At 44.2% G+C, this 12,316-nt stretch overlaps 1 protein-coding gene across 1 annotated transcript in view; it reads left to right on the forward strand.

Moving 5' to 3' along the window:
* The window catches only part of tefu (Serine/threonine-protein kinase tefu), a 148,935-nt gene that overhangs the window by 86,063 nt on the left and 50,556 nt on the right, over positions 1-12,316 (forward strand). Inside the window, exons 32-37 of the mRNA XM_084576302.1 lie at positions 5,387-5,522; positions 6,476-6,567; positions 8,184-8,365; positions 9,025-9,172; positions 9,680-9,850; positions 11,640-11,817. Of these exons, the coding sequence (XP_084432428.1) occupies positions 5,387-5,522; positions 6,476-6,567; positions 8,184-8,365; positions 9,025-9,172; positions 9,680-9,850; positions 11,640-11,817 (907 nt within the window). The remainder of the gene's footprint in view (positions 1-5,386; positions 5,523-6,475; positions 6,568-8,183; positions 8,366-9,024; positions 9,173-9,679; positions 9,851-11,639; positions 11,818-12,316) is intronic.

Consider the following 12,316-nt stretch of genomic DNA (forward strand, 5'->3'; position numbering starts at 1 on the left):
TGATGATGAGTAAAATAGAGTTCAAGTGGAAGACATGCTCTTGTTTTCATGGCTTGGTTTTTAATTTTGAAAAGCACTTTTTTTTTCCCCTTTAGGTTGCGTGCATTTATATTCGAGATTGTTCGACTCAGTTTTAGAGTTTTAGATTGCTTACTATCATAGTGCTTATCGGGTATGCATTTATTGAATGGCATGATAGACTGAAGATCACCGATATTTTGAAATTTGCATGCTCTTGTCTTCGAGGTTTACGGTAGTATTTGTGTTTCAAGGTGCTAATAATGGATACCTGTAGTATCCAAGATAGAAAGTGCACGAGTGCACGCGGGAGCTTTCATTCTTGTAGGAGTGGAGAAAATCGCTGTGTTGTCTGCCATAAGCGGCCTCTCAGCTACTAGTGCAGGCAAGGTATATGTACTATGGTAGCGAAGGCTCCATAGACGCCCATACGTACAAAAAATGGCGGCTCATGGGCTCCAACGACCAATGAAAATTGGGGGGCCATGACGTCAAATGATATCACCCATACGTTTACTTTGGCGCGAATTATAAACTTTTTTTTTTTTTAACCGCCGCGTTGCATTGACGAGCCTGCATTTTTTGAAGGTTGTTGCCTTTCAGCACGCGCCAACCTTCGCCATCTAAAAGAACTCGAGTTTCTGTTGCTTACGCCCTTGTTTATAAGCAGTTGCTCCAGCACAATGAAAGTGGTTGGCAAAGGTGGCGGCATAGAAAGGCAGCAACACTTCCAAATAGAGACCACGCATGCAAATTCATAATACAAATACTGCTGCAAGTCATGCAAGTACTTTGGCCATTTACTTTGTCCCTCAGCATAGTAAGGTGCGGTCCAGAAACACTGGTGCAACGGGGCAGTCGTGCCCAGTTCGCAACAGAGTGTACCAAGTGAACAATTATGGTTTTCATGTCCATGGTTTATTGCATCAACCAATAAAATACAGCAACAAATCACAACAATAAAAATGCATGTCGCTGACAGCATAAACAGTAGCGCTGTTTAAGCGCGCTAATCATCTCAATGATCACAGCCGAGGTATGGAAAAGGCTTGAAGTGCCTGCCACGAAACATCACCAGATAAGAAACATGCATGTACAGAAAACAAAGCTATGACAGCTGCAATTGAAATAAAAATGTCATGAATTAGTAGGTGCATCGAAACATACGTGGAGCATAGAGCACTGGGATCACTTTTCAAATTTAAATTCTTCGGAAGAAATTATACAGCAGTTTTCAAGGCAATTTCAAGGTTGCACCAGTCCAGGCAGCTTTAGAATCAACAAACGTGCTTAACACAGGAGCATTGGAGCATACATTGAGTCTATGTGCAACCTGATCTGCTCACCGGTGAAAGTCAGCCAGGAAGCGGTAAGACACCGACGATTGAGCCCACGCTGTCGCAACGTGCCACAGAGCATCGCTTCCTCACTTTGTGCGGGCTCATCTTGCGATAAAACGCTAAGCGTGATACACTGCTGTAAAAAGACTTCGCACTGCCCGCACGACGAAGGGGACGAAACCAAAAAAACACGGCTGCAGGGAAATATTAAATCTCACTAAACGGCGACAGAGCAGCGACCAGCAAGGACGTCGAATCTTCGCAAAAGGGACGTTTTCAGACTTGCGAACTAAATTACGCTTTCCCGGGCGCATCAAGGCCCGCACCACGGCAGACGAGCAGCAGACAGCGATAAGAAACTGTTTCGTGCTTCGTCAGCTTCGTTATCTCCGTTGCCTTGGTTACCTCTGGTAGCGCCTCCTGACCGATGCAACACCAAGGGGGTGGGGTGATAAGAGCGTTGCAAGATTTTTTAAAAAAGTTACGAATGTATTTATAAAATACCTTACCTCATGCACAAGCGAAGTTATCAAAATGTCTATTCTTTTTATGTTGACTGATACTTTTTAATTTGTAGTAATATAATTTCCTAATCTGAGTGGTTGGCCCCCCGACCTGTGGCTATGCTGCGGTACCGCTGAACCGCTTTTGGGCCCAGCCTTCGCCACCATTCTACTTCTGCCATGGTGCAGGGTTAGAGGCACCTGTACCGGGTCCCAATTTCTCTGCATAGTACTGGTCGTGTTTTTGGCAAAGAGGTGGTCTACATCTAGCACACACACGTGTTTGTGAAGTGGTCGGGCTTGCACTGTCTTCAGCTTCCCGATCAGTGTAGTTTGTGCATCAGAGGACATTTTTTTGGCTACAGAGGCAATAGAATCACTGTTGTACTGCGCAAGAAAATTCTGCAGTGCACTCTCTACGTCTCTAAACATGCAAAAGGTGACAGTTTGCACAATATTTTTCTTCAACAAAGCTTTTGTGAAAAACCCTTCACAAGCATTGCTGTCAGTGGCATTTAGTACTTTGAGCTTTGCCCTGACGCGAGACGCACTAGGGAGTAAAATCATTTTGGGAGCACTGAACATTGAAAGCATGCAATCAGTGACAACAGTGTTAACACGACAGTGCAAAGAGGTGGGTACGAATTGTAGCCACAGTGACACCTGTCGAAAAGTGACACAGCAGTCTCGATGCAGGTCATGAAGGAAAACGAAAGGTTTGGCTAGCGTTGACTGTGAAGCCGAGTCACGGGACGGTGGTAAATGCTTCCTGTGGCAATGGCTCAGTAGTTCCACCAACAGTCAGACGTTCCATCAGTGACAAAGGATGAGGTCAAGAAAGCATTAGAAACTATGAAAAGGGGGAAATCAGCTGGAGAGGATCAGATAACTACAGATTTGCTGAAGGACGGGTGGGATATCGTGCTTGAAAAACTGGCCACCCTTTATACGCAGTGCCTGGTGTCATCGACGGTACCGGAACTATGGAAGAATGCTAACATTATCCTCATTTATAAGAAAGGGGACTCTAAGGACCTTAAAAATTACAGACCAATCAGCGTACTGTCTGTTACGTATAAGGTATTTACTAAGGTAATCGCTAATAGAATCGGGACAACCTTAGACTGCAATCAAGCAAAGGATTAAGCAGGTTTTCGGAAACGATACTCTGCTATCGACCATATCCATACCATCAATCAGGTGATAGAAAAATGCTCGGAATATAACCAGCCCTTATGCATAGCATTCATTGGTTACGAAAAAGCATTTGACTTAGTTGAAACCTCGGCGGTGATGCAGGCATTGCGAAATCAGGGGGCAGACGAGCCCTACGTGAAAGTGCTGGAAAATATATGTAGTGGCTGCACAGCAACCATAGTTCTGCATAAAGAAAGTAACAAAATTCCCATAAAGAAAGGTGTTAGGCAAGGAGACACAATCTCCCAGTACTATTCGCAGCTTGCTTAGAGGTATTCAGAGACTAGGAATGGGAGCAGTTAGGGATAAGGGTAGAGGGAGAATACCTCAGTAATCTGCGATTGCTGGTGACATTGCCTTGCTTAGCAACTCGGGGGATGAACTGCAAATAATGATTGATGACCTAGAGAGGAAAAGTAGAAAAGTAGGCTTGAAAATCAATATGCAGAAGACTAAGGTAATGTTCAACAACCTCGGGAAGGAACAGCAGTTTACAATAGGTAGCGAAGTACTGGAAGTAGTAGGCGAATATGTCTACTTAGGACAGGTAGTAACCGCAGATCCGGACCATGAAAAGGAAATAACAAGAAGAATAACATTGGGATGGAGCACATTTGGCAAGCACTCGCAGATTATGACTAGCAGCTTATCGGTATCGCTCAAGAGGAAAGTATACAACAGTTGCATCTTACCTGTACTCACCTATGGGGCTGACACGTGGAGGCTAACCAAGAGAGGACAACCCAGAGGGGTATGGAACGAAAAATGGTAGGGGTAACATTAAGAGATAGGAAGCGTGCAGAGTGGGTCAGAGAAATAACTCAAGTTACCAACATTCTAGTGAAAATTAAGAAGAAGAAATGGGCATGGGCAGGACATGTAGTGCGAAGAGAGGATGACCGATAGTCGCTCAGGGTAACAAACTGGATTCCATGGGAAGGAAAGCGTAGCAGGGGGCGGCAGAAAGTTAGGTGGGCGGATGAGGTTAAGAAGTTCGCAGGGTCAAGTGGATGCAGCTAGCACAGAACCGGGCTAAGTGCAGAAATATGGGAGAGGCCTTCGCCCTGCAGTGGGTATAGTCAGGCTGTTGATGATGATCATGATGACCTCAGACAGCAGCACTTGTGAGCAGGATGGGGTCAAGGCGGCAAGAAGTGATGGTTAGGCAAAAGGAGGGGAGAGTGAGGTGCGCAGGAATCTCAAAATTATTGCATCCTGTGCCACAAAAGTATCAATGTATCATCAAGGTCTACATGTTCGGAACACCGGCGAAGCTTACTTCTGATGCATGGTATTTTCATGGCTGCTTTGCAAAAGGTCCCTTTATCGATGCATGTGATGACAGGTACACGCTAACCAAGATGCTCACAGTTAGCCACTGTGTCATAAGTGGGCCCGAAATACATGAGATTTCATGCTGCTACGTCCTAAGCGGAACTGTCGCTTGAGCAAAGTGTCCATGCACCCTTATGATGTTTTTCTGCTTCAAAACTTCTAAAAGGTGCACATCTTTCTGTTCCAAAAGCTGCTTTGACAACTGTTATTGCTTTTCCACACCAGCCATTTCCATCAGTGTCATGGCTAGACCCATCGGGGTGGTACAGTGGTTAGGGCGCTCAACTACTGTGCCCAAGCATGCGGGATCGAATCCCGGCCATGCAGGACGCTTTTCGATGGAAGCTTAAAGCAAGGTGCTCATGTGCTGTGTGATGTCAGTGCACGTTAAAGAACTCCAGGTAGTCGAAATTTCCTGAGCGCTCTACTACGGCGTCTCTCATAGCCCGTGTCGCTTTGGGACATTAACCCCACAAACCAAACCGAACTATGTCATGGCTAGAACGGCTAGATGTGATATAAAGGGGTGTTTAAAGAGGCAGCATTTCCAGCTGCCCTGTCGTTACTCCCTTTCTCTGGAAAAGCACCAATCTGCAGGCTACTACCCCGAGCAAAATTTTGTCTTGCTTGGTTATGGAGAAGCGTCATAGCAACAGCTGCATAGCAGTGCTCTAATGGTCACCCAAGCATTGCATTGACACTGGGGTCGGGCATGATAGCCACTGCCAGGGTCATAACCTGGCCTTGGCTTGGCCTTTGACCTTGGCTGAGTGAAATCGTCTCTGACGCTAGCGTCGACGCCGAGGCAATAGCAGGTCCCGCGGTGTGGTGCAGCCAATCAATAAAAGCAGCATTTATATTGGTAACAAATATGTGTCTCATTCCAGCCAGCTACACAAATCAAGGCGACAGAAGAGCAAAAATTGTGCAACACCGCCTTCACATAGTGTTAGAATTTCAAGCAAAATTTTCTGCATTTTTTTTTTCTTCTAGGTGCTGGACGTCTTTGCTCAGTCGCTCAAGCGGGGCCTGCTGAGTGGCTACGAGGATCCTTATGTGTTGTCTGCGCTCAGCGCTGTGCTCCGACGACACCGCACGGAACTCACGGGGCTGCTCAAGGCGATGCAAGGTGGGGAGAGGCGGGGCATACCAAACCGAGCAGTGGGTGATAGCGGAAAATGGTAGCATGTGGTTATAGGCTGGCATTGCCAAGGTTTAGTTGCGTGAGAAGTTCTCTGCCTTGGCTTTTGTTTGTGGTTGCCTTCAAGGATGCCATATCATTGAATTTTTGCAGTCTGCTAGAGTCAGTTGTTTGGCACTTTCTGGCTATATCGATGCTTGTTCGGCAAATAAGGAATATTTATAAAGGCAGCCTCACTTCTCAGTGAAGCCAAGGCAAGGGGGAGCTATTTGTTTAGTTATTTCTGCTGTCAGTGTCTACCCAGTTCTTCCTATACTGCGGCCTCATTTCTTGTTCTGCACTTGTTTCTTTCAAATTTTATGTCTGCAGAATTGGCCTTTGCATTATAATCATGGTCACATTATGTTAAGATAAATTTGGCAGTTTGTCCCTCGATGAAGACAGTAGCCATTCTCATGCTGCATACTTTCTCATTAGCAATAGTAAAGAAGTTTTTAAGAATTTCTTATAGAGCCCACGTAATGAAGGCATAAAATGCATTTAATGTAGTTCTAAGATACAGCATGAACTGCAGTTCAGTGCTTCTAAAAGCCCTGTGTGCATACTTGATACTTAATCGAAGTTATAGGAAAGAAAACCACTAATCGGAGCAATTAAAGCCAGCTTCAACTCAAAAATAGATGATAGGCACTTCCGGTAACGGTTTGTGTGATGAATTCTGGCCACCTCTACTGGAATCGTCAATTTCATGATGTCTGCAAACCTCGCGTGGTGTCATATTAGAAAAAAATTAATATTAGAAAGAGTACTTTTTTTTTTTTTTTTTTGTGAGCTTGTTTAGATTCCTATTTTCTTTGATGGTAATATGGTGGAAGGGGGAGGGGGGGGCTTATGGATTGAAATAAACACCTGTCCAATGTGTCTCATGGTTCTCCTCACAGAGAAGCCGTTCTTTTCGGAGGCGGCCGCCAACAGCCCTTTGCATCAGCTTGTTGCGATCCTCTTTCAACAGGCGAAGTCTACGAACCAGCAGGTGAGCAGTGCTTGCATCTGTCTGCTGGTGTTTTTTAGCGGACAACCCATTTGCAGAACTCTGTTAATCCAAAGTCGGTCAGAAATAGTATCACAAATGTTTTAACTACCTAATCAGTTTTATTATTATAATTATTATTATTACTATTTTATTATTATTATTGTTATTATTATCTACAAATGAAGAACAGGAAAAGGGAGCAGAAAACATTATTAACTGCATGCATTAACACTAAGACTGGGGCTAATTGGTTCTTTTTTTTCCAAAATACAGTAAACTCTTGTCAATTCAACCCTCTTAGTTCAGATAATTCGAATCAGGAGCACAGTCCTGGGTGATGCCCATGTAAGGCCATGTTGTTGGACACTTCTGAATTCGGACATAGGTGGGCTCGCACTGGTTGATTCTGAGGGGCAGTCACGTCGAGGTACGCCCCTCACAGCCAGCAATTACCAAAGCAGACCTCCTTCCCAAATCTAATTTTCATGGAATAATAGCGCCTGCACAATTCGTGCATGCTATGACAGGCGCAGCGGTGATCAGAAGTTCCCCGACAATCAGAAGTTCCATTCTGAATTTCAGCTCAGTTTCAGTTTTGCTTTCTTCAAGGTCATGCCATCAAGCGTTTGAGATTGGGCATACCGCGCCGTTTCAGACAAGGTTCGGCGCGTCACTGTTTTTAATGTTTCTTTTGAAATGCCGTCGCGCTGTTCTAACGCTGGCGCATGTATCCTTGAGAACCCCAGGAGGTCGAAATTTCTGGAGCCCTCCACTACAGCGTCACTTGTTGCCTGAGTTGCTTAGAGACGTTAAACACCCATAAACCAAGCTTCAGTGCAATGCTTCACATCGACAGTGTGGTAAAGCACCTTAATGTAATGTAGCTATGTTGTGAAGCGGGACTACTGCACTTTGTCGCACTGAGAAAAGGGTAGTGGAGGCTTTTATGATTTGGAGTGCTTCAACGTTCGCTACAGTGTGCGGAAAGCAAAGTGCTTACGAAAGCATGAAAAATTGTCGTTCTCACTTAGGTTTGATCTGAAATGCAAAAACCATCATTAGATAAAATTACTGTGATGCAAAAGTTTTTCGCAATTTTTTAGGCCCATTTGAGAATTTCAACTTTTGGTTAATTCAGATATTTCTTCTGCTCCCTCGAAAGTCAAATTAACTGTTGTTTACTGTATGCCTTATTTACACGATTGTAAAGCTCACTTGTATTGTAAATCTCAAAATCCGAAAGAAACAAGGGGAAGTCGAGTTACAATCGAAACCAGAGCATGGAACCACCAATGAAAGTGATACAAACTAGTTATCAGAAATGCTTCTATGTCGATATAGTTTTATATTTGCTGTACATTTCTTCTCACAGCACTTAGTCATCGACTTGCAGTCATGTGTTAAAGTATTCAGGGCCAGAAAGCGCCCTTATTTTTCGTGGCCCGGCACACCTCCTCGCTTTTTTCTCTACCCGTGGTCCATCATTTCACGTAGCACGCATACTCAAAATGTTTGTTACTTTGTAGTTTGCCATTGCTGCATTCAACAGTTGCGGTTAATTATTAGTAATAATTTAGAAATTGCACAGTAGGTGAAATGTACATGCGTGTGATCAGGTGCGGGCTGCCTCTCTCCGCTGCCTGGGCCTCCTGGGTCCTACCGAGCTGGGCCTGCCAGCACTGGCCACCGCCCACTGGAACCCCATCTCGGGGATGGTGGACAGTGCGGGCGAGGAGTGCTCCGAGGTAGCCTACGCTCTCCTCTTCAGCCACGTGGAACGCTACCTCTGCCATCCTGAGTAAGTGCGCCCCGAACGTTGCAGCTGTTGGAACGTCATCTTGGTCGTGCTCGTCGTATCTACCCGAAACGTAACACGAGCATTTTTTACAATTGAATGAAAAGCTAGTGCTCGTGTTATTCCTTAGACGGTGTTGTAGAGTATTATTTTTAGGCTCCTGGTGCCCCATGGCATGATTTCTCATCTTCCTGATGCTGCCAAGCCTAGGCCTCGATTGCACCCAATTAGCTGTACGAGCGCTTGCGTTAGGGGTGTTTCAGGAGTAGGTGAGGCTGGTTAAGTACCAGTTTGCAACATTGTGCGCTTAAAATTTGACCCGTCACTCCATTTACAGTGATGGCTGACAAAACAATGTTAAAGCTTACATTGGTTGAAAACAGTGTGCCGCTGTCGCTAAAAACAACAATCCTGTCGTGCCGTGTGGGCCACATTGCTGCCTGCAGTCATGACTCCTGCGTTGGGGTTACCCGTAGTGGCTCAAAAGATATTTCACAATGCGTTTTGGTTAGGGATGTCTTATCAGTCTATCTTGCATCGAAATTAGCTTTAGCCTTGATTATAACCACGTGATTTGCTTCGTGTAATAATAATAATATATCTTGATAATATACTATATGTACCTCTTCATAGTCTGCTCTCTTGCTGTGTTCCCTTTGCAGCACCAAGATCTCTGGTGTGGCATGCCAGGTGCTCAAGGCTGCACTAGCCACAAGGTCAGCTCTTGCCTTCATCACTCGACACAGGAATACAGATATGGAAGACACCTTCGCGTTCTTGCACCCTTTTCTACCCTCGGGTGGTAATAAGGTAAGCTACCTAGCTACATGCCTGGCTGTGCCTTGGAATGGGCTTAGAAGAGTCTGGGTGTATGTTTTTTGTTTTTTTCGTGCGAGTAGCATGCATATTATTATGTTCCGAGAGTGCCATTGATGGAGTTACTGTGTTTCATAGTCATTGGAAAAGTTTATCTGAATTAAAGGGCAGATGGCACGGTTAGTCTTGAGTGGACCTTTTTCTTTCTTGAGGCCATGTCTATGGGAAGCCAATCAAATGATCTCATATCCTTTTCATTTTTTTGTTTTTATTAGGCAGTTTATCCACATGACTAATGGTAGTGTATTGAAATTCTGGCTTGAAATTACTTTTCCTGATCTTGCGTTTAACAATGACTGCATCTTTCTTCTGCACTTTACATTTGCGCGCTTGCCTAGCAGTAGGTTGTTGTATTCAACAATGTGGTTTGTATTTTTCACTATGTAGGTTTGGATAAGATGACTGCAGATGTGTGTTCTTTATTTTTTTTTGATGGGGTAGGCACGCTTGCTGGAGCGGCCGACTGGCCCCTGCGACCCGTCACCCTTGGAGTTGTGGGTGCCTGATGGGGTGTGTGAACCGGCTGTCTGGATCCAGAATCTGGTGTGCACTTTGGTGCGCTGCTGTGACGACCAGGTGTTCTGGGCACTGCTACCCTTGTGTCAAGTGGCGGTAGGTGGATGTCGGCCGAAGAGCGGCTTCTTGCCTTAGCAGTCCTGTATGAACTTTCTTTAGTGCATGGCACCCTGAACTACACCCGAATTTGGTTAATAAGGACTGGCTATGTGCTGAGACAGTCTGCTTCTACCAACAAAAGTGGATACAGTAGAGGTAATAGCTGGGGCTGTGAGGAATTACTGAATTGTGTAGAACCCAACTTGAAGGTTGCTGTTAAATGTTATGGAATGAACAAATGTGAATATTACGGGTGTGCGAATGCTGACTTTTTTTTTTTTTCAAGTACGAATCAAATACAAATATGGTGAAAATGCCATTGAGTATTGACTTGGTTGAAAAAAAGTAAAAGTAAATAAAAATAGCAATCAGTTTCCATCTTTAGGGGTGTGCAAATATTGAAATTTTGCAAATACTAGAAATTCAATACGAGTACGCAATAATAATGCCTTCAAATATCGAATCAAGTATAAAATATCTGAAAAATAAAAATAATCTAATGTTAATAATATCTGATAATATCAAAAATGGTATCTGATCAATAAGAAAATGAGAAATTAAAAAATAGCATACATTGCTGTCTTGTTTATTTCGGAATTCAAATTTATTTGCAAATAAAATTAACTACAATTGCACAGTAGTGTATAGCCTACTGAAAAATCCTGTATAAATTTTTTACGGAATTCTGTAAACTGGATTTTTTTTGTACAGGAAGTACCTGCATGAAACTGGGTGGCACTGTCATATCACTGCTGAATACAGTAAACTCTAATTCAGGCTTCAAGGGACCTGAAAAAAATGTCCGTCTAATGGTCCTACAAAATATGCCAAAAAACCGTTCGCATCACTAATTTTATCTGACCTCGCACAATGGTTTCTGCATTTGAGAGGAATCCAAAGTGAGAATGACTATTTGTTTTTCAGGTTTTGCCATGTTCTACACTTTACGCAAACTGTCAAGAAGGCCATCTTCACAAGACGGCCCCATCGGGTTTTGGGGATGCTTCACTGCAGAGCCCACGCTGATCAAACATTGCATTGATGTGCACTGGTGCGGTGAAACTGCGGGGAATCATTCAATTACTTTCGAGTATTCGAAAATACATACCTAATACTGTCCGTTTTTTTCTTTTTTAATTCAAATGCAATAACAAACATATTCGATAGTATTCAAATTTTCGTATATATTCGCACACCGCTATTCATCTTGTTTATTTCAGAATTGTACATGGTACAGTAAAACCTTGCTAATTCAGAATTTCAGTTAATTCAAACTAGAAGCAAAGTGCGGCCGACGTCCATTTAAGTCTATGGCGTTGAACGGTCTAGTTCATTGAGACGGGGGATCACATTGTGGTATAACCCATGCAGCCAAAAATCACTGAAATAGATCGCCTGAAACATGAATTGCATGGAGCTAACCTAACCTAACCTAACCACCTCACAGACTGTGCAGTGAGGCATCCTCAAAACACAGTGGAGCTGTTTCTTCAGGCTCATTTGATAACTCGAACATTTCTTTCTGGTCGCTTGAAGCCCTAATAAATGAGTTAATTGTATCCAAGGGCTTTCGAACACTCAGCAATGTTGAAATGTTCGAAAATTCATGGTGCATTCAGCAATTTTTGATTATTCGGGAAATTATATGAAGTGAGTAGGTATCTGCTTGCTTTCTCGCAAAGTGTTTGCCACTGATGCACAGTTTACAAAGAAGGCTTCTTGCTTAAACCAGTAATGCCATTCCTACTTGGGAGGTGGTTGTGGAAACTGATTTTACCCCTGCCAGGCGGACCTGTGTGAGCTGCTGTTTCCCTTTGTTGTGGAGACGCTGGCAGACGAGGGCACCCACTGGGACGCGGTCGTCTCAGGCTTCGCCATCTTCCTGGAGCGCCACGCGGAGAGCCGGGCCAGGGACGAGGCCCAGAGCCAGTCCACCATTTCCTCCACCATCTCCTCTCAGCCAGGTATGCTGCCTTGCACTCCAAGAGAAGCACTGTCGAATGAGTGTAAATTTCACACGCTTCCGTAAATTTCACATGCTTCGCCGACTTGCTGAAAGTTGAAGGCCGCATTTCAAGGATAGAGTAGGTCCGGGAACCACGAGGGCCGGCCCCCGTCGAACAATGCAATGAAAATGCTCCATTTATTTTGCAATGAAACAGGATTTCAAGCCGTTCGACACGGCCAAATGCGAATATTGTGCGTTATCTGATGAAACGCCACCATTGAGGACACACCTTGATGGTAGCATTGCTTCGTAAGTTTAGTGACTCGTAATTGTGTTTTCTTTTATTTTTATTTTTTATTATGGTGCTCTGATCATGTGGTAGCCACACTGTGTCAAAAAGGCTCGCCCTAGGAACCGAACTTTTAGCGGAAAAAGCCCCCTCCTTCCTGTTGAACCGGTGTTTTTATAACCAGCATCACGCCTTCCTGTTTATTTTGCTCATGACCACCATCTGT

The sequence above is a fragment of the Amblyomma maculatum genome, chromosome 8, assembly GCF_055883805.1.
Source record: "Amblyomma maculatum isolate TAMU_Amacu chromosome 8, ASM5588380v1, whole genome shotgun sequence".
NCBI lineage: Eukaryota > Metazoa > Arthropoda > Arachnida > Ixodida > Ixodidae > Amblyomma > Amblyomma maculatum.